The sequence below is a fragment of the Tachysurus vachellii genome, chromosome 20 (genome assembly GCF_030014155.1).
Source record: "Tachysurus vachellii isolate PV-2020 chromosome 20, HZAU_Pvac_v1, whole genome shotgun sequence".
Classification (NCBI taxonomy): Eukaryota; Metazoa; Chordata; class Actinopteri; order Siluriformes; family Bagridae; genus Tachysurus; species Tachysurus vachellii.
Genome location: NC_083479.1, coordinates 9,210,073 through 9,233,500, shown reverse-complemented (window position 1 = coordinate 9,233,500; position 23,428 = coordinate 9,210,073). Strand labels below are relative to the sequence as shown.

The following is a 23,428-nucleotide window of genomic DNA, read 5'->3' as shown; positions in this document are numbered from 1 at the left end:
TACACAACTTATCTTCTCTTTCCCACCCTCAGATACCACAGTTTCTGACCGGATCTCAGCATGTCTGGCAGAAATTTCATCATGGATGACTGGTCATCAGTTAAAGCTCAATCCTAGCAAAACTGAACTGCTGTTCATCCCAGGTGATTCATCCCCAGGTCATGATCTTGCTATATCCTTGCACAACGATCTGATCTCCCCTTCAGCCACAGCTCGCAACCTTGGGGTAACCATGGACAATCAAATGTCCTTTTCCTCTCATGATACTAATGTGACACGCTCATGTCTTTTTCTTCTCTACAACATTAGAAGGATTTGGCCATTTCTGTCCACACAGGCTGCTCAGGTACTTGTTCAGTCTCTTGTCATTTCTAGACTGGATTACTGCAATGCACTGCTGGCAGGTCTACCTATGAACGCAATCCGTCCTCTGCAAATGATCCAAAATGCAGCTGCCCGGCTTGTTTTCAACCTGCCAAATTTCTCGCATACCACCCCGCTGCTGCAATCCCTCCACTGGCTTCCGGTAGCTGCACGCATCAGATTCAAAACACTGATGCTGGCCTACAAAGCCAAAAATGGACCAGCTCCCTCTTACCTCAAAGCCCTCATCACTCCTCGCACTGCACCCCACACCCTCCAATCTACCAGCACTGCTCGACTTTTTCCACCATCTCTCAGGGTAAGAGGCAAGTTTACTACAAGACTCTTCTCTGCACTGGCACCAAGGTGGTGGAATGAACTTCCCCTAGAGGTCCGGACAGCTGAGTTACTGGCTATTTTCAAGCGGCGGTTGAAGACCTACTTATTCAGGAAACACTTCAACTAGCACTTCTTTCCTTATCTTTTGCATTAAAAAAAAAAAAAAAAAAAAAAAACCTTTGACACTTTTTCATTGAAACTTTGAACAAATGTTTTAAACTCATGGTATCTTAAGTACTGTATGTAACTTAGTGAGTCAGCATTAATGTATTCAATGTTAGAGTTTTAAGCACTTATGTACGTCGCTCTGGATAAGGTCGTCTGCCAAATGCTGTAAATGTAAATGTACACTGAAAGATGCTAGGTCCAAAAAAGCAGTGCTACAGGATCAGAGGGAGAGGTGCAAAACAGAATGTTATAAGGGCTTTAAGGTAGGTGGGAATTTGTGGCTTTTTAGGCAAGTATTAATGTTTTAAATTAAAAAAAAGTAAATAGTAAAACTGGCAGTGACTCAATCTAGCAGAAAAAAATTATGTACTCATCATGCATAGAGCCTACTGTACCGGCCTGTAGGGGCAGTTTTACGATCTTTCTCCAGTTGTTCAGATCTCGGTTCAGCAACGTTGTTTAGCAATGTCAGCAATGTACCCAAAAATGAGGTCAGCTAACTACCTGAATATACTGTATGAGAAGGTTTTTTCATCAGTGGATTGATGAAAGATGGAAGATGACAAAGCCAATTTATCAAGCTCAAAGTGTGAAATAGTGGTTCAGGGAGCATAAAACATTATTTTCACAAATGGATTGGCTGCCACAGAGTCCAGAACCCCACTGAGAATAGTGTTTAGCGTCAGTTCAGGCAGGCCACATAGTCAAGCTCGGCTATCAGCTGATGTCAATTTTCTAACCCCGCCCATCAGCTGATCTGATTCCTGAGCGCGCTATTGGTCCCTTTCAAACAGGGTGCCCTAATTAAATGCATTTTCAGTCTGTCTGCTTGGCTGTTTCCTCTGCATTGCCGCAACCCACCTCCTCCCCTAGCTCCTCCTTGAAACTTTGTGTTAACTTAATCAGTGTCATTCTGTTGTCTTGCTGCTTTCCCAGTTAAATGGGAGATTGTCCCCCCACAAAGCTGCTGCTGTTCCCTGACTAGCTTTCATGGAGCTCATGAAAAGGATGGGGAATTCAGAACAGTATTACCAAATGTAAATTTTATAAGCTTTTTTATAAGTTTGTAGGTAAATGAGGATAAATGAACAATAGGTGAGCTCATATGATAATCAATAATAACGCATGTTTATTCAACCATATTTACAGTATGAAATTAATTTCATACACAATTAATTTACAGTATGAGTTTGAAAGGTAATACACTTAAGACAATCAGTTTGTGTTAAGACAATCAAATTGGCAAAGAGTAAGAGAACAAACAGTATGTTTGCTTATTAACTGATTATATTTACTACTGAAGATTAGGCTTGTTAAGAATATATATTGTTGTAATTCTAACATCCTGACAAACACATTTTACATCCTGACAACCAAACAATTGACACATTCACAAATGTGTAGATTTGTCACAATGAGTACAATACACTTATTGGAAAGAAAGTAGTTTTAAAACAGAATCTGTTGTGAGAGTCCACACCATCACAGTAAGTGTTTTATGCTTCTGTGTTTGTATTAATTATTAATCAAGAAAGAGATAAATGATTACTCGCTTTCTAATTATTTTGAGTTGTAGGGAGCCTTAACAACTGTATGTGTTCTTGAAAATGTTTATTTGGATACAATATGTCACCCCAGACAAAGCTACATTTGCATTGCATATCACCATCATTTTAAAGTGGCTCCATATCGCGTCACAAATGTAGAGCACCCACAACCTCATGTTGGCTAACTTGGAAACACCAATGGTATCTTTTTTCCAGAGTTCCTCATGGCATTTACTCGCCAACCCTTACTGCAGTCTTGCTTAAGACTTCATTCATGCTTCACAACTATGTTCACGTGGACCTTTAGAAGCTGCTGGAGGTATGCACCATCTAGCCACTCAAAATATAATATACCACCTGATACATACATATACATATGATATATATTTTATATCAGAGCTTCACCTTTCACTCTTCACCTACCACCTCAACCAGGGCTATTTACAAGTTCCCATGCACCTTAACAGCATTTGTCTCACATGCCAGGGTATTCTGCTAAACAAGACTCTGATGTAGCCTCATTTCAGTCCCCAGTTTCTTTCAAAAAAATAAGACACATCTTTAGAGACTTCCTTGGGGTGGTGGTTAATTAGACATTGTAGTGCATAGCCCAACACCTACCCTCCATTACAAATGCTTGTGCCATGTCTTATTCATGCTTGTTAAACACTAACTCACACTCAATGAGCATATTTTTGTGTGTGTCTGCAACATAGTTTCCTATAGGATGCTAACATGTGAGGGCCTTAGCCTGTCGTACTCAAAGGTGGAAGCAGTGCTGCATCTACCTGAGCACACATATTTAGGCAACTTACATAATTTCTTAGTATTAACATTCTGAAGTCATCCAACGGCTTTGCCTCCTGGGCAAATAACCAATGCCTCCTGGGCTCTCCGTTCAGCTAGTGCTCAGTTGAAGAATGTAAGGCTCTGGCTTGAATTTGAGCTGGAGAAAGGTGGAGAAATCTTGCTCAAGATACAGATTCCCATAGCATCCACTGCTGGACTGAGCAGTATCACCTTAGCTACAGTATTTAGAATTGAAAACCAATGTTGAAAACCCCTCTGCTCAACAGGTTTCTTTAACCTGCTTTGTCGCAATTAAAAACACTATACAAATAAAAAGTGATTCACGTTAAGCACAACAAGGATAAATCAGATGACCTTTTTAGTATCCTACAACCAAATTTAAAATACATGTCAGCATGAGGAAAGAGGAAAGAAGAGTTTTCCCTCAGCTTCTGCAAGAGGAAAAACTACCGCTCCATTTTTGCTTTTTTATAGTACTACGCTTACTCTCTCTCTCTGAATACTGTTTGATTACTCTGTCATGCTTTTATTCTTTCTCTGCCCTGTCAGTCTATAGCAGTTTTTTTATGTCTAAAGTTAGGAGATGATGATGTTTTATATATTGAAGCTGATGTACAGCATATGTGGTCGGTTGACTCACAGCAGGTCTGGAATGCCATATTACAAGGTACATATTTCATTTATCTCTGTTTTAAAGGATTATGGTCACTGCTCACATCAAATGACAGGGAACAGAGGAACAATGATGTTCTTTAATTGAATTACCATTACAGGCAAATCAGTGGTTGTGTGATTCAGACACTGAAAGAATTCCAAGAGAATAAAAAATTAAAACTTAATTCATCTGAAACCGTACCAGCACAAAAGAATAGGATCATTTTCATTAATTTCATTCTGTTCATATGGGGTGACAACAGATATGGAATATGAAAGTCTTTGACTGTTCGATGTTGCATACAATTTAAATTTTTAATATAACCATCTGTTTATATTTCATATGAATGTTGGTATACATTACTATTACTAATCTGCTATATACTTTCCTGCTGCTTGATTTTAAGTGCCCACACATACCCAGTAATACAGTGTGACTATTCCATAATAGTGTATTTGTAAAAAGTTATACTTCATACTTGCTATTGGGCTTTTCTTTATATACCTCTTTTTTCCTTCTTTTTCGGTCCATGCACATTAATAGTAGTAGTGATGCCACTTTGGCCAGCTCATGGCAGTTTCCATACAGAGCCATAAGTCTAGGCTGTCATTGCAGCTAGTAGTGTTTATACTGATCGGCTTCAGACATAGATGGGCTGTGCTGGTTACTGTGTGAGCACTGAGCTCCAAATGACCGTCTGACCCCAATTCTGCTGATCTCCCTATGGCTTCCAAAGGAAGGGGAGTCTTTCCAGACATGAAGCCTTTCTTCCCTAAGGCTAGATTGATAGCAGGGAGCATTGGTTATCCCCTCATTATAGCTCCTTTGGAGAAAACTTTCCTCATCCTGGCACTCCTCACACACTGGGACAGGGCACTTCCTAGATAGGGAAGAGTAGAATTCTCTGTGGCCTTCATACCTATGTAAGGGATAGCTGGTCACCAAGGAGTGTGTACTGCCACCTAGACGTACACTACCACCAAGTCGTGTCGGGGTAAGGGCAAGAGGAGCTGGTAAAGAATGAGGAGTTGGAGAGTGCTGTCTATTTGTGGCTTCCAGGTCTGTTATAAAGGTGTCAGCAGTCCACTCTGTAGCCTCCCAGTGGTATGCTGCAGGGCAGAGAAAGACTGGTGTGATTGAAACATTTGTTTGGCTGTGTTGTGTATCTGTGGAGCTTTAAATTCATCACATGTAGCAAAACAGAATATAGAAAAAAAATTCTCAACAGACTTTGATATTGTGCACTTTTAAATCACTCACTCAGTAAAGGTTTGTCTAGACATTAAGAAGTAGTTGATTTGATTTCAAAGAATGCGGTGTGGTAAAAAAAAATAGACTGAAGTATTTCAGTAGGTAAGAAGGGATTTATTTGTTTTCTGTTAACCATAAAAGCCCACTAAAGTATTTAATTTGATCACACAAACGTTATTGGAAATAAATTATTCTTTGACGTATTCAATGCATGTTTGAGCCACATGTCAATCCAATTGACATGTGGATTAATTGTAATCGAACAGAAAAGAAACAAAATGCAACAAAGAAATTGTAATAAAATGAAAGAATGCTGTAACAAAATGATTGGATAAATCATGGTGAATGATTGGATTATATGGTGAACTGATTTTAAAAAAGCAACAATATGCTTTTTTAATTGAAATTACTTCCAACACACAGGAAATGTACAGAACTGTGCAAAAGTCTTTAAGAACTAAAGAAATTTGAGAGAAATACAGGCTGGTGTTCATGACCACACAAATGACCTGCATGGTCGAGTTGCGAGGAGAAAGCCGTTACTGCGCCCATGCCACAAAAAGGCCCGCCTTCAGTACGCCAGACAGCACCAAGGCAATCCTCACAGCTTCGGGAGTCATTTGGAGTGATGAGACCAAAATTTAACTTTATAGTCACAACTATAAACGCTATGTTTGGAGAGGAGTCATCAAGGCCTATGATGAAAAGTACTGTACACAATCCCCACTGTAAAGCATGGTGGTGGATCGCTTATGATTTGGGGATGTGTGAGCTCCATTGGCACAGGGAAGTTAGTAAAAATTGATGGCAAGATAAATGCAGCATGTTATCAGAGAATACTTGCAGACAGTTTGCATTCTACAGCATGTAAGCTGCGCATGGGACACTCTTGGATGCTCCAAAGCACAATTCAAGATTGACTCTCCAATGGCTTCAGCAGAAAAAGGTGAAGGTTCTGGATTTAACCATCACAGTCTCCTGACCTCAATATCATTGAGCCACTTTTTGGAGATATTTGGGGAGATACATTCAGTTTGTTCAAAACACCCAATTATTTTTTTTACAGGAACTGGAGGCATTTTGCCAGGAAGAATGGGCAACTATACCACCTGAGAGAATTAAGGACCTTGTGCACAATTATTACAAAAGACTGCATACCATCATTGATGCTAATGGGGGCAATGCGCGATATTAAGAACTGAAGGTATGCAAACTTTGAAACAGGGATTATTTCCTTATTTTCTTTTTCGTTATGTTTTGTTTGATGACTGTGCCATTCTGTTATGCCTCACATATTAACTTGAGTCCTATAAGAAATAAAATACATTTGTTTTGCCTTTTCACTCATTTTTTTATATAAATGGTACATATCTTACAAATTGTCCTGAGGTATGCAAACACAACTGTACATACAGTTTATATAGAAGTGCATATACATGATAAATATGAAGAAGGCACCTGACACTCTACTCGTGGACCTTTACTCTGCTGGTGCTTCATGAAAATAGTCATTTCATTATTTTACTTTAAAATATTTTAAATCTTGTATTTTTTTAATGGATATGTTTGTTATTCTTAAAATAAAATCTTAAATGATTTTCTATAACTGTATTAAAAGAAAATCAAATGGGAATAATAATAAAATACAGCTTAAAGATTCTATATTGTACAGGATTCTGATAATGTGTTGTTTCTTAAATGTAACTAATAATAGCCTAAATAACAGTTTCTCAGTTTAGAGATAGAGATATTGCAATTCTGTTACACACTTATTGTTGAGCATATCGATATATAGCTAGTGATTCGTTATTAATATTCCTATGTTATTAAAATGAAAAGACCACAAGAAGAAAACAGATATCATCATACCTCCTTTTTCAGCGTTGTCCACTGCATCGTTGACCCGCCGAATCACTGTCACAATGGAAGCTAATTTGAGGTTTAAGCAAACGACAAATCAAACTCCAGGCTATAAAGGACTAATTTATTACACTCTAGTAGTTTTGTCAGCTAGACAGGAAAAACATGTTGAGATTTACATTTAATGAAGAACCATTTACTTTATCATAAATCATAAATGGAAGATGACAGTGGAAACACTTTAAGTCTGTGTGTTTTGTATTGTTTGCGTATATTAAATCTATCTAACAATCTATCTAAAAAAATTGTTTTTACTAGTTCTGGCCTGCTACAGTATGTCTGCTTGTATTTCCAAACAGTATTCCCACTAATCCTCCAGTATTTACTGAAATATCAGTCTAGTTCATCTTAATTGATAACATAATACAATTTAGTAATTATTCTGAGTTAGGGTTGAGGTTAGACCTTCTAGACCTGCCGGAATCATCCTGATGCTCGACTACACTCAGAGATTTCTGCACTTGTGACTCACATTCTGCTGCTCTGATTGGTCCCACATTAAGGTTTTGTTTTTCTTTAACAGTGTCACCTTTGCCTTGCTCAGTAGAGACCTAAATCTAAGTTTAGCTTTCTGTAAAGTTGCTTTGTGAGATCTATTCTTAAAATCATGACACAGATAAAGTTTAATTGAATTATATGTGTTCTCAGTTTCCTCTGAAGCACCAGTGCTTAGAGCCAGAACATTTAACAGTACAGTTGTTCAATAGAAAACCTACATGGTTTCTACACTTACAGGTAACTGAACCTTACCTGCTGCAGTAGGTTGCTGTGGTTATTAGCACAGAAATGTCAGATGGACCATTTTAATTTCATTAAGATGTAATTGTCATAAGACAACTTTGTTGGAAAGTGCATGGCATCATATGTAACTACAGGGAGTTGGTAGTGGCTAATGTGATGGGGAACTGGATTAGGATGGTGATTACACTAGAAGATGCATAGATGATATTCTGAATGTAGCCTCACCGTCATCACAGAAGTCAGATCTGACAGAATGAGCTTCACTTGTACTGCTATCTGAAAAAAAAGAGGCCTCTTCCACTGAACTATCGGACTCTGTAGAGGAGTAGAACAGAAGTTACCAACACACACACACACACACACACACACACACACACACACAATTTGATGATATGTTCCTAGTCCTAGTTATTACACAGTAAACACAGTAAGTCTGTCTCTTAGCTAGACTATACACACAAGCTGTTTTCTGTCTTTGTGCTTTAGGCTATATAAAGACATCTTCAATTAAATCCCAAATTCAAATCTAATAATTATTCTGCCATAATTTAAACTTAATCATGACACTATTTCATACAGTGGCCAATGCCATTTGTTTCTGAATTTACAGAAGCACCACCATAGCCCAGCAGCATATAACAATTTACAAGATGCTCATATCATATTAAAGATGATAAAAAGACATGAAAATATAAAGCGTGAGAAATCAGCAGATTATTAATTTGGCAAGGAACCAATAACTTGAGTAAATGTAATTCCTCTAATGTAATTATGTGCACTTTTCATTAGTGGAGATGGACTCTTTTTCAATTATTAAAACACATTTCCTTTATTTATAAGAAGTGAGAGTCAAATAAGTGTGTGAAGTGTACATGTTCATGTGATCATTCCTTTACCCCATTTTGTGTCCATTTCCTGTCCATCTGCCCAATGGCAGATGTTCCTATCTTGCCATTTTAGCGCCTGAGCTTCACACTCTTCATTCTCATTTTCATCATCATCATCTTCTTCTTCATCATCCTCCCACGGAGGTTTGCGGAGGGGGAAGTTAGGCAACAACGAGGGCAGATTTGGAGCAACGCTACATACAGCTACCCCTCTTCTAGATATGCCTAGATTTTGCGATGTTATCTGAAAGGTTCCTAGTTGGGGTGGGCAAGAGACGGTGGCAAGAGCATGTGTTCCTGCTGTTTTCTCGCCCTGACACTGAGGTGCTGTGTAAGCAGTAGGGCGCACCATAACCTGTGGTGGCCCTCCAGTACCCTCAGCACCTGCACATATTTCACGTAGGGGATAGCCGTTCTCTGTGGAGATCCCTGCTGACTCAGCGCTCACCCAGTCTTTGCGTAGCAGCTTCTTATGGAAAACAGCCAGCAGCACGAGAAGCACCATCACCACAAAAAACAAAACACCAATGCCAATCACTTCGGCTGGGCCAATGTAGGACAACATCTCGGCCTGTGTTCCTGGTACACCTGCTGATGGCTGTCCACAGAACTGGCCCTCAAAGCCAGCTGTGCAGTTACAGTAGAAACCACCGAATGTGTTCACACATGCGCCGCCATTCTCACACTCCTCCCGGTCACACTCGTTCACATCCTCTTCACATCTGTGTAAATTGAGTGAGTCATTAATCAGCGAGTCATTAGTAGTTTCTTTCTGTTTGTTGATTTTTCACAATAACTTTCTGTAATTTTTTTATAAAACAAGAGACAAAGGGATATTTAAGTTATTCATATTTAAAACATTTCTAATCATAAAAATAATTTTACTTTAATAGTTTTAAGCACCACAAGTGTTTTCTCTCGTTTACACACACACACACACACACACACACACACACACACACACACAAACGTGTGTGCAACTGTCTGTCTGTGGGTTGTTATTTGCATTGAATAAAACTGAACACAGGAGTAAGAATTTTGCTTAGTGACTTTATTTTTTCATTTCCTTACCTTTCCACATCAATGCTGCCCTCTAATGGAAGAGCTTTTCCTACAAATCTCACAGTCTGTGCCTTATTATCAATGCAGTCACCGAACCACATGAACATAATTAATGTAACATCCATCAATAATTATAACCAGCCATAATGGCATTATGCGGGACTTAATTGAAAATAACTGTTACATGACCAATCACAAATTAAAATACAATGAGGAATTTGTATTCTGTGGAAAGAGAGAGAGAAAGAGAGAGAGAGAGAGAGAGAGAGAGAGAGAGAGAGAGAGAGAGAAAGAGAGAGTGTGCTGTCTGTGTTAAGGTACGGTTTGATTAGTAAAATATGTCTTACATGAGTCCGGTGAAGCCTTTTGGACAGCCACATAGAAAAGTGTTGCCCACAGCTTTGCACTCTCCTCTGTTCCGACATGGTGTGGGGACACAGGATGAGACCTCTGTTTCACAGAACATACCGGTGTACTGTGGTGGGCAGCTGCAGGAAAACGCTGAGGGACCAGGACCATGAAGAAAAGTCATTATAATAAGCAATCATTTATCAGTCAGTTATTATCATTAAATATGAGTAATCAACTAAGTCACTAAATTACACATCAATGTTATAACACATACTCTCAACATAAAAATGTAAAGATGTACATGAATATAATTGTACATAACACACATTTTACTAAACTTTACTAAATGTGTGTTAGACAGGATTATGTACAAATATATTCATGTACATTTTAACAGTTTTATGTTTTTCTTTATGATTATCTTTAAATTTTGCATGCTTTGACTACATCTTACTGCCTGAAACTTTCATCAGAAAAAACTGTAGCATTTAACATAAGAAAAAAGCATAAACTGCCCTCCTCGATATACTTGTGCATAGAAATACCCGTGTCACTGCCAACATCCCCACCAAAAAAAGCACTGACGTTGGTCTCTTGGACTCTCGTGGACAAAAACTCTTACTGGAGAATACTTGTTGTGTTACTGTTGTTGTGTCCCCATGCTTATAGAGGTAAATGCTATCTTTTTTTTTTTTTTTTTTTTTTTTTTTAGAAAATCTCTTAAATAGAATTAGGAAACATTTATGCTAATTGTTTTGTAATATATTTTAGTTTTAGTTTTAACAGAATTTAGTGGAAATGCCATTTGTTCTAATTTGTTTTGATTTTAAATTGCTCAATTTCTCAAGAATCAGACAATGGGATTTTACTTGTTTTTTCTTTGTTAAATATACATGTAATTTGTTGTCATTTGTAATTTTCTAAGATGTGAATTGTTAATAATTTAGTTACGTACCTCTATAAGGTCACATTTCTGCAGAAAATTAGAGCAGACTAAATCGTGTTTTTTAAATTCCCCTAAGCTCTTTTGTCACTTCTTAAAGCAAATACTAAATTTGTGTTTGCTTGAATCCTTTACTATCAAACATACAACATAAATATTACAGACCAAAAGCTTTCAGAGCTATTTAATGACACTTTTCTACACATCTTACCTCCGGACGGCAGACTATTGCAGGGGGCACCGTTCTGGCACAACGTCCCCAGACAGGGGTTAGGGTACAGCATGCAGCCCATCTTCACCTGATTTGTGGCCGTTAACTCACCATACCGGTTCCTCTTAGTCTGTAGAGGCAGCTCATTGCCATTCAGAGTTACAGCACTCAGGCAGCCCTGGAAACCATCATATGGCCAGAGGTCCCTGTGCCCACCACTTTGTGTCACCTGGGCCCCAAAGAACAGTGAACTATTGGTGCCATGTGGCCAGAGATGAACAGGGATCTGGGCATCATGCCAGCGTTCTACGTAGCTGTCATCCAGTGAGAGCTGTGTATAGTTGTAAGTCAGATCCAGGGCCACAGCATGCCACGCACCATCATTTATGGCACGTTCAGAGATGCCCAGCACATCCAGGCTATTCGTACAATCCAACTGGAACCAGAGGTGCCCTTCCTCAATCTGAATACACAGCATGGCTGAGTGTAAGTGAGATGAAATAACTGGGTATGCACTGCATAAAGCATATTTGTAATAATCTAAATGTTTATATTATAAATCATAAAAATCCTAAATTTAGTTCTACTGATTTGTACAGATGTCTAGCTAAATTTGACTTTGTTCGCATTGTTCTACACAAAAACCTAAATGTCTGGATAGTTCATGGTCGAGGTCAGTAAATTCAGCGTAAACAAAATTTTGGCATTATTTAGCATTATCATTTTGTTTTCAAATTTAATTGAAGTGTGTGCTTGTGTTTACCTTTAGCATGTGACAGGGTGTTGTAAGTCTGTACATTATGACTCCTCTGTTTTGCAAGGTTCTGACTTTCAGACTGACCTTCATACCGTGATCCTTACTGCTGACTGTCACTCTGTACTTAATATAGCTGTTCCCTGAAAAACTCAGAGAGGTCTGACCTGCACAAAACATCAGCAAAAGACAAAGAAGCCTCAGGAAAACAAATTGCACACACACACACACACACACACTCTCACACACACACACACACACACACTTCTTTGTCTTTTGCTACATACTGCACAATGCCAAATAACTTATGTACATTACTCTGAGCCCTTTCAAATTTATGCCCATACCACTGATAAGATTATAGTCTTGTAGTAAAGACAACCAAAGCTAATTAGAGGTGATGTGCTTTCTTTTTTTTTAGTGTGATGTACTCTCGTAATGTGATTGTGCTATAAATAACCTACTGTAAAAGAGTACATTCTGGAAACACTGATATATAAATTAAAATACATTATATGGCCAAAGGTATGTGAACTTTTGACTATGACACTCAAAGTATGTGCTTATTGAATATAAAATACCAAAGCTATGCCATTAATATGCCTCTAGCCTCCATTCTTCTTGGAAGCGTTTTCACAATATCTTTAGTGTTGATTAAAGATTTGTACCCATTTAATCATAAGGTGATTTCCGGTGAGGAAGCCTGGAACGCAGAATACTTTCCAATTCTGAAAGGTGTTTCAGTAGATTTGAGGTCAGAAATCTGTGTAGGCCAGGTGAATTATTCCAAACCAATATGTATTAACGGATGTCACTTTGTGCATGTGGCATTGTCATGTTCGAATATGGCCTCTTACTTCCAGTGAAGGGAAATCATAATGACACAACACACAAAGGCATTATAAAAAAGCATGTGCCTTCAACGTTGTGGCACAAAAAAAAAAGAAAAGAAAAACCAACATATGTGGGTCATGTTTAGGCATCCACATACATTTAGTCATATAGTGTATTTAGGTTTAACTGATAAAATAAGTGAGCTAAAATTTAACAGGTTTAATCTGGCTATAATTGCTAAAGGTTGTCTAAAACTACCAATAATAGTATGACTGTTATGTATTTAATGAAATACAAAATTAAGTACTGAAAGACTTGAGTGAGCTCTAACCTGCACACTGGTGAAGAGATTCAGGCAGACACTGGCAGGCAGAGGGAGCTGTCGAGGCACTGCGTACACACTGCATGTCAGGAGGACAGACCTGGCCTTCACAAAGCTCCGCAGATTTTGAACATATTCTACCTACTTGAGAGAGAGCACCATGCTTAGGTCATTAGCTATGCAAAAAAAAAAAAGGATAAACACTAAAGGTTTCAGAAAATAAATGTTTTAAAGGAAAACATAAGAAAACTCAGCCAGAAATATAAAGTATTTTGAAATTTTTCTAAAGAATTTTGAAATACATTCACTGAGCACTTTCTTAGAAACACTGGGTTTCACTTTGTTCTAAAAACAGCATCCATTCTTCAAGGCATGGATTCCACAAGATGTTGGAAAAATCCATTAGATTCTGTTATTGATATGATTGCATCCTGCAACTCCTGCAGATTTTTCAGGAGCACTGAATCTTCTACCACATCCCAAAGCTGTTCTATTTGATTCAGATCCAGTGACTCAGAAGGCCACTGAAGAATGTATTCATTGTCTTCCAGTTTGAGACACATTTTGCTTTGTGATATGGTACATTAACATACTGAGAGTAGCCATTAGAAGATGGGAAAATGTGGCCATGAAAGTATACAATACTCCAATACGCTGTGGCATTTAAGTGATGACTAATTGGTATTGTACAGCCCAAAGTGTAACAGGAAAACATTCCCTACACCATTACACCACTAGTTGTCTCACTAGTACACCACTCTCTCATCATTAACATGGAATTTCAATCTGCTGCTCACTGCTGCTCACTGGATGCACAGTTTTGAGTAAACTCTAGCGATTGCACAAAAGATTAGCAGTTCTAAAACCCTGCCATCACGTCACAGTCAAAATCACTGAAATCACATTTTTTCCCTCAATCTGATGGTTGAGGTAAACATTACCCAATGCTGTTGGCCCATAACTGCATGATTTTATACATTGCACTGATGCCATATGATTGACAGATTAGATAATTGCATAAATGTGTAAGCACACAAGTAATCTAATTATCTGTTTTATATATTTATATTAATCCTAATGAGGTGCTCAGTGACAGAAGATTTAACTAAATTGATAAGAAGAACTGGCGACAGCAGTGCTGCCTAATCACCATGCTGCCTAGTGTCAAATTCTTTATTTTTAAGATCTAAGTTGGACATTGTTATAAGAGCAGGAAATAAAATTTAGCTGACAATAAAGTTCATGTTTTTTTTTTTTTATCTGTGTTATGGTTTCAAAGGTCATGACTCTGGGAACAAAAAAGTTACCAAATATCTTTGTGTCTGTTCAGTTGTGATTGGCATTTGGTATGCAGCTTAGTGTCAGACCTACCTGAGCACGTGCAAGTCTCTGTGCGTCTGAAATGTGGCAAGATGAAGCTCATTTTAGAGGTACAATAGGTGATGAAGTCAGCAGGTTTCAGCTCCAGGCTGAGCTCACACACACTATCACCACAGTCCAATTCTCCTGAGCAGCTCTGATCTAGCACTTCTGCCAGCTTCAGTGTTCCTCCTAGGTTTTCCCGTAGTTTACCCAGCCTTAGTGCCAGCTCCCCAGGCCCCAAATACCCTCCCTCCTGTGCCTCCACTGCCAAAAGCACCTCTAGCTGAGGAGACCCCGTCATTGACTGCACCCCTATAATGTGCATAGCCTCTGGGGTCTGTGCCATTCCAGCCCCAACCAGTGAATTCTGAAGTGTTCTTTTTAAATGTTTTAGGTATATACCCACAAAGTCCTCAGGAGAGAGGTCCTGGAAGCGCAGCATGACTGCATTCTGCACCATTTCCTCTGTAGCCATTTCAACTTGTACCTTTATACCAACTGTTTCAGACAAATGTCCATCACTGACTGTGATATTAATGAAGTACCTGAAAACATTGGAAGTGTTATACAATATCATACAACCCACAGTCTGAAACAACAGAAACAAACAAAAACAGAAGTACACACTGTTGTTTACACTGCTACCTGCCAGGCTCCAGGCCATTGAGGGCCACAATCTTGCCATCCTTTTGGTCAACCCTAAACATGCTTTTTGGCTGAGGCTGCTGTTTAAACGACAGCACGTCATTTTCATCTTCATCACTGGCGTGGATCCTACCAATGATGCCACCAGGAAACACATCTTCCACAATCACTATAACGATTTCCACAGGAAAGACGACAGGCTTAAAGACATTTCCTCCAATCACACGCACAACCACGAAAGAGGATGATGACAAGCGAGGCTTTCCAGAGTCCCATGCCTTACTCGTAAAGTGGAAAACACATGCAGAAAATAGTATAAATAACATGAAAGTACAGTACTTGTATTTATAAATGCACTTTCTTGAATTTATTGTTAGTCATTTTCATGCAGGATTGGATTTTGCATCAATAAACCAAACATATTGATAATTTGTTTATTTGTTAGGATGAATTTAATAAATAATGTCAAATCATTCTGTTTGACTTGAGGTACTGTTGCTTTGTATTGAAGGAAATTACACGAATGGTAATTAAGGTGTAAACCACGACAAAGTGGTTATGATACACTTTTTTTAATTTAGCAAATGACATTACATAACTATGTCACCTGAAGCAGGTGCTATGTTAACTTGACAACAATACTGATAAAAGCAGACAGCTAATGCATGTTGTATTAGGGATTTATAAATGTTTAAGTAGAGTAGTGCCAGTTGTCATAAGGGCATAGGAAGGTAAAATGTTGCACAATTAACACTTTTAAGTATTCTTAGCCTACAGTTTGTCAATACGATACTGTTTATAAGCACACCTGTATCTCAAGGACATGCTCCCTTGTGTCATGTGGTTCAAACACTTTGTTTGAGCACAGCTCTCCATTCCTGTCCAGGGTGAACACATTGTCCTCATTCCCAGATACAATCAGGAAATCAAAAGGGGCACCGTTTCGTGGAGAGTCATTATCAGAGACAGACAGTCTAAGGATAGTGGTACCTGCGGGTTTGTTCAGCTGAAAATGCACAACATAAAATTTTATTTTAATTATTTTATTTTAATGTAATCTAAAACAATGTTACAATTCCTTAAAATAAAATTATAGACATTATGAACACACACCTGAATAACTGCTGAAGCATTCTCTGGGGAAAACACTGGAGCATTGTCATTCACATCAGCAATGTCAATGTTCACAGTTACTGTCGTAGACATTGCAGGAGATCCACTATCAAAAGCTTGGACTAGCAGCTTGTAGCTTGAGACCTTAGATGAGATATAAGAAGAAACTAGATTTGTAAAGTTCGTCGAGACAAACTTTGATGTTGGCTTTGACGGTGCAAGTATTCGCAAAGGCCGGTGCTTTTTGGAGGCGAGTGGACATAAGGGTCAGTGTTACTTTTGCAGGCAAGTGGACAGAAAGATTGTGAAAGCTACTGGACCTCTAGGGTGCCAATACTTTTGGAGGCGAGCGGACATAAGCATGTGACGTGATCCGAATACCCATGAGGCAGTTCCCCTCATTGTGCTGAGTGTTTTGATATGTCACATGTCCATGTTGTGCAAATTTTAGATTTTGCTTATTTTGGGGGCGGGGCTACACGTGACGTCACGTGACGTGACCAAAATACACGTGAGGCAGCTCCCCTCATTGTGCTGAGTGTTTTGATATGTCACATGTTGTGCAAATCTTTTATTTTCACATGACGACACGTGACGACACGTGACGACACGTGACGTGACGTGACCACAACACACGTGAGGCACTTCCCCTCATTGGGCTGAGTGTTTTGATACATGACATGTCCATGTTGTGCTAATTTTTGATTTCGCTTATTTTGGGGGCGGGGCCACACGTGACGTCACGTGACGTGACCAAAATACACGTGGGGCAGTTCCCCTCATTGTGCTGAGTGTTTTGATATGTCACATGTCCATGTTGTGCAAATTTTTGATTTCGCTTATTTTGGGGGCGGGGCTATACACGTGACGACACGTGACGTGACCAAAATACACGTGAGGCACTTCCCCTCATTGGGCTGAGTGTTTTGATATATGACATGTCCATATTGTACTCATTTTTGATTTCGCTTATTCTGGGGGCGGGGCTACACGTGACGTCACGTGACGTCACGTGATGTCACCAGTATACCCGGTGGGGTGCCAATACTTTTGGCAAAAAGTGGCTACTGAGGGTTTGGACATTTCATGTCAATACTGCAGTCATTATGGGATTCTACTTGTTATTATACTGCATAGAACACAGGAGAGAAGCCGTGCCTGAGCTCTGCGCACGCTGCGTGTGTGAGAGCTTAGAGGAATTTTAGGAATTCCCCATTCAAGTCTATGGGACGTTCCATCGTCGACTACGGGAAAACCGAAAGTTCCGTCGGAACGCCGAGTCCGGAACTTTGTCCGGAGTAACGTCCTAAAGAACCTGTCCGAGTTTGGTGTAAATCGCTCGAAAACTTGCCGAGTTATAAACCTCCAAAGTTTATAATGGAAGTGGATACGAAAAAAGGCCACTTTGAGCTTCCGTACCGGGAATGCCGGAATTCCGATCACTTAGAAAAGTAATAGCAACAAACTTCAGACCAGGGTCTACGACATATCCGAATTTGGTGCATGTGGCTCGAAAGCCCTAGGAGGAGTTACTCTTGATAAATTTTTGTCTAAGAAGAAAATATAATAACTAGATTTGTAAAGTTCGTCGAGACAAACTTTGATGTTGGCTTTGACGGTGCAAGTATTCGCAAAGGCCGGTGCTTTTTGGAGGCGAGTGGACATAAGGGTTAGTGTTACTTTTGGAGGCAAGTGGACAGAAAGATTGTGAAAGCTACTGGACCGCTAGGGTGCCAATACTTTTGGAGGCGAGCGGACATGAGCATGTGACATGATCCGAATACCCATGAGGCAGTTCCCCTCATTGTGCTGAGTGTTTTGATATGTCACATGTCCATGTTGTGCAAATTTTTTATTTTCACGTGATGACACGTGACGACACGTGACGTGACGTGACCATAACACACGTGAGGCACTTCCCCTCATTGGGCTGAGTGTTTTGATATGTCACATGTCCGTGTTGTGCAAATTTTTTATTTTCACGTGATGACACGTGACGACACGTGACGTGACGTGACCATAACACACGTGAGGCACTTCCCTTCATTGGGCTGAGTGTTTTGATATATGACATGTCCATGTTGTGCTAATTTTTGATTTCGCTTATTTTGGGGGCGGGGCTACACGTTACGTCACGTGACGTGACCAAAATACACGTGGGGCAGTTCCCCTCATTGTGCTGAGTGTTTTGATATGTCACATGTCCATGTTGTGCTAATTTTTGATTTCGCTTATTTTGGGGGCGGGGCTACACGTGACGTCACGTGACGTGACCAAAATACACGTGGGGCGGTTCCCCTCATTGTGCTGAGTGTTTTGATATGTCACATGTCCATGTTGTGCAAATTTTTGATTTCGCTTATTTTGGGGGCGGGGCTACACGTGACGTCACGTGACGTTACCAAAATACACGTGGGGCAGTTCCCCTCATTGTGTTGAGTGTTTTGATATGTCACATGTCCATGTTGTGCAAATTTTTTATTTTCACGTGATGACACGTGACGACACGTGACGTGACGTGACCATAACACACGTGAGGCACTTCCCCTCATTGGGCTGAGTGTTTTGATATGTCACATGTCCATGTTGTGCAAATTTTTGATTTCGCTTATTTTGGGGGCGGGGCTATACACGTGACGTCACGTGACCAAAATACACGTGGGGCAGTTCCCCTCATTGGGCTGAGTGTTTTGATATATGACATGTCCATATTGTGCTCATTTTTGATTTCGCTTATTCTGGGGGCGGGGCTACACGTGACGTCACCAGTATACCCGGTGGGGTGCCAATACTTTTGGCAAAAAGTGGCTACTGAGGGTTTGGACATTTCATGTCAATACTGCAGTCATTATGGGATTCTACTTATTATTATACTGCATAGAACACAGGAGAGAAGCCGTGCCTGAGCTCTGCGCACGCTGCGTGTGTGAAAGCTTAGAGGAATTTTAGGAATTCCCCATTCAAGTCTATGGGACGTTCCATCGTCGACTACGGGAAAACCGAAAGTTCTGTCGGAACCCCGAGTCCGGAACTTTGTCCGGAGTAACGTCTTAAAGAACCTGTCCGAGTTTGGTGTAAATCGCTCGAAAACTTGCCGAGTTATAAACCTCCAAAGTTTATAATGGAAGTGGATACGAAAAAAGGCCACTTTGAGCTTCCGTACCGGGAATGCCGGAATTCCGATCGCTTAGAAAAGTAGTAGCAACAAACTTCAGACCAGGGTCTACGACATATCCGAATTTGGTGCATGTGGCTCGAAAGCCCTAGGACGAGTTACTCTTGATAAATTTGTGGCTAAGAATAATAATAATAATAATAATAATAATAATAATAATAATAATAATAATAAGCTTATAAAGGAAATCAGAATGTTGGCTTCTACAAAGCCAACATAATAATAATAATAATAATAATAATAATAATAATAATAATAATAATAATAATAATAAGCTTATAACGGATTTCAGAATGTTGGCTTCTACAAAGCCAACATAATAAGAATGGTGCATAGTGTTGTATTAAAATAATTACAGCCTACTCAGCCACCAGCTCTCAACCAATTTGAACACCTGTAAGTGATTTTGAATTCAGCACTCTCTAACACCAACATCAATATATCAATAACAGTAATATCCTGAAGAATGGAGTTCATCCTTCCAAACATTTGCAGTATGCAATCTAAAGGTCAACTAAAGAAATTACAAACCTCCCAAAACAGAGCTGCCAGGTTAGTATTACATTGTCCCATAAGAACAAATACTATCAGTATGCACCGTCGACTCTCATGGATAACGGTGGAGAAAAGGCTGGTTTTCAATACAACTATTTTTCAGTAAAACTATATTTTTTTCTCAACCGGTGTTCTTATATAACCAAATTGTTAGGTGTGATCAGGTTCATTCTCATTCGACTAGGTCAGCTGATGATGGCCAGCTAATATTACCACGTCCAAATTCAAATGCTTTAAAGAGAACAGTTATTTATCGTGCCATCAATTACTGGAATAATTGCCCATTGAATATACGTAAAATGAATGGCAAAGTCTCTTTCAGGTATCATCTGAGAATGCACTATTTAAATTGTGAGTAGGGAATGTATGAATGTAATAATGAATGTAATACTGTAATAATTTATTTGAATAATTTCTGATGATGGTTATAATGATGTCTACAATGTTTTACTGCTGTTAGCAGTAGCTAACACTTTGGCTAGCTTCTCACTTTGCTGACAGCTAATGGGGATGTAACCGTATGTAACTGTAACTGAGCTAAGACTCTTAACAGCTAATTAAGTTTTTTTATACTGTGACACTTGTCAGTAGAATACAAAACTTTGGGGTGATGTGGCTCTTCATAACTAGATACTGAGAGCTGATGGCTTACAGATTCACAAATCTATATGTAAAGAAAAGATTATTATTTAACAGGTGTCATAAAGGTTGTTTAAGAATCTAACCTTCTCTCTATCAAGTGCCTTGTTGACTTTCAGTAGTCCTGTGACAGGATCGATCCAGAACTGGTTCCCTTGGTCTCCTCTCAAGATTGAGTAAGTAATTCGTCCATTTACTTGGCTGTCAAGGTCTTCTGCTAATAACTTCACAACACAACCACACACAAAACAACCTTAATAATGGTGCATAAAACAACCAGCTGGCCTGTAACTTTTGTAGCTTATTAATTAAATGTAAGGGAGACGTGAACATAATTAAACTCTGGCTACAAAATGAGCTGAGTAATTATCTAGTAGTGGCTAATAAATGCTAAATAAGTTGTATAAAACCAGACAGTAATGAACCATACCCTAGTGATTGTCTGTCCAATGGCAGTGTCTTCACTGACCAGAACATTATAAATCTCCTCACTAAAGAAAGGTGCGTTATCGTTAACATCCATCACTTCAATACTTATTATCGTGGATGTTTTCTGAGGAGGGGTTCCACCATCCACAGCCTCAACTTTGAGGAAAAACTCTTTACACACTTCATAATCCAAATCATCAGCCACTGAGATGCTCCCTAGAGTAATAAACAATGACAATTAGTCTTAAATACAGTTCAGATCTGCCTACTGAAGACTGTAGTGACCATTTATGATAGTGTTTTTCAACATTATATTTAATATAAAAAATTAAGACATTGCCAATAAACACACCAATTTGTCTCTCACCTTTGGTCTTATCAATGTAAAACTTTCCATGTTCGTTGCCTGTACTGATACTGTAGTAGATCTCAGCATTGACACCAATATCTTTACTGGAGGCAAAGACCCTCAACAGCTCTGTTCCCACAGCAACATCCTCCGGCACTGTAACAGCATAGTCCTGCTTCTGGAAGACTGGCGGGTTATCGTTCACATCCAAAACCATGACAAAGAGGTCTACCTGTGTGGAGAGGGAGCTGGCTGCCCCTGCTTGGTCTGCAGCCTGGACCCTCACCCGGTATGAGTCTTGGATCTCTCGATCCAGAGACTTCTCCAGAATTATCACTCCAGAAAACGGGTTAATGGAGAAGACACCATCAGCAGAGTCCACTAGAGAGTACATGATTCTTCTGTTCAGGCCTGGGCAAGACACAGAGTAGAAATATACAGACCACTAGATTGTTTTATTTTATTTTTTAGTGTTTGGATGAATAACATTACATGACTACACTTAATCCATTCCTAAAGGTGCTTTTACATATGTAGTATTTAGTATGTTTGAATTAAGCCCTGATGCACCTACTTCCCTGGTGCAGTTACTTTATAAACTTGAATACAAGAATCTCTGTAAGAGAAGTGAAGAGTAGTCTCATGCTGCTCTCAAGCAAAGCCTAGTAATGTTGAACCAATTCAACATTAATTTGTCTGTATCAATAGAATGAACCACTGAATCATAGAGAAGCGCAGTTATAACATTACACACTTTCACATAAAATGCTTCCCAAGTATATTCCACTTCTGCTCTTCAGTAAAACTTAAAGCAATCCTTTATTAAATCAGTCTATGTGTTATGATGATAATGTATTAGTGAGGTACTCACCCTCATCAACATCTTCAGCTTGCAAACGTGTTAGCAGGGTTTTAGGTGCAGCATTCTCAAATACACTGGCTAGAAACTCAGTGAAATAGAAGGATGGAGCATTGTCATTTACATCTATTACAGTGAGAAATATCTCAGAGCGACAAAATAAGCCACCTCCATCTGTAGCCTGGGCTATTAGATTATAGTTCTGGGTCCTTTCCCTGTCAATTAGAGAGGCAGTTTTCAGTTCACCTGAAAAAAAAAGCAAAAAAAAAAAAAATAAAAATAAAAAATACAGTATATATAAATCATGTAATATATTTTACTATATTTAATGTGTAATACCAACCAAAAGAATTCACCTGAAAACGAAACACAATTATTTTATAGAATAAATGAAAAACATACTATAACCTGATTGAATAAGTGTGCACACCCCTTCATAATGGGGAAAATGTAATTTTATATACAGAATAGGCCTCCAATGGTAGATTTCAGCACCAATGGTATTTACTCTAGGTTATCGCAGTACAGCAGATTTAAAGATACATTAGGTGACATCAAAGGTCTTCTAAATCTGTGTTCATTAGTCTCCTTTAAGATTTTACAAAAAAAAACACTTGTTTGTTTTATGGTGCTACTATTTATGCTACTACTAAAATGTTTTCATGTTAGATAAATATCATAAAGATGTTTTCATGAAAAAGATGATAATATGCTATAACATTATAACTATGAAATAATGTAATTTTATATACAGAATAGGTCTCCAATGGTAGATTTCAGCACCAATGGTATTTACTCCAGGTTATCGCAGTACAGCAGATTTAAAGATACATTAGGTGACATCAAAGGTCTTCTAAATCTGTGTTCATTAGTCTCCCTTAAGATTTTACAAAAAAACGCTTGTTTGTTTTATGGTGCTACTATTTATGCTACTACTAAAATGTTTTCATGTTAGATAAATATCATAAAGATGTTTTCTTGAAAAAGATGATAATATGCTATAACATTATAACTATGAGATGGAGTGTTATATTTATCAGTGACCTGGAATCTTCAAATTGTTTACATAAAAATATCTCACTATACTTGGCCATTTTGTCTATTATATACCATATACTATATAACTGACCCTAATACGCCTAAA

The 23,428-nt window shown here is 38.8% G+C and overlaps 1 protein-coding gene across 1 annotated transcript in view; it reads right to left on the bottom strand.

Annotated features, from left to right (window-relative positions):
- Positions 1–4,086: 4,086 nt before the first annotated feature.
- LOC132863251 (protocadherin Fat 3) overlaps positions 4,087–23,428 on the bottom strand; it is a 51,232-nt gene continuing 31,890 nt past the window's right edge. The window contains exons 13-28 of the mRNA XM_060895962.1: positions 22,297–22,530; positions 21,444–21,836; positions 21,078–21,292; positions 20,734–20,871; positions 16,279–16,422; positions 15,974–16,171; positions 15,166–15,443; positions 14,530–15,065; positions 13,168–13,299; positions 12,012–12,169; positions 11,249–11,711; positions 10,091–10,244; positions 8,691–9,403; positions 8,020–8,109; positions 7,003–7,062; positions 4,087–4,991 (exon numbers count right to left, since the gene is read on the bottom strand). Of these exons, the coding sequence (XP_060751945.1) occupies positions 4,498–4,991; positions 7,003–7,062; positions 8,020–8,109; positions 8,691–9,403; positions 10,091–10,244; positions 11,249–11,711; positions 12,012–12,169; positions 13,168–13,299; positions 14,530–15,065; positions 15,166–15,443; positions 15,974–16,171; positions 16,279–16,422; positions 20,734–20,871; positions 21,078–21,292; positions 21,444–21,836; positions 22,297–22,530 (4,400 nt within the window). The 3' untranslated portion in view covers positions 4,087–4,497. The remainder of the gene's footprint in view (positions 4,992–7,002; positions 7,063–8,019; positions 8,110–8,690; positions 9,404–10,090; positions 10,245–11,248; positions 11,712–12,011; positions 12,170–13,167; positions 13,300–14,529; positions 15,066–15,165; positions 15,444–15,973; positions 16,172–16,278; positions 16,423–20,733; positions 20,872–21,077; positions 21,293–21,443; positions 21,837–22,296; positions 22,531–23,428) is intronic.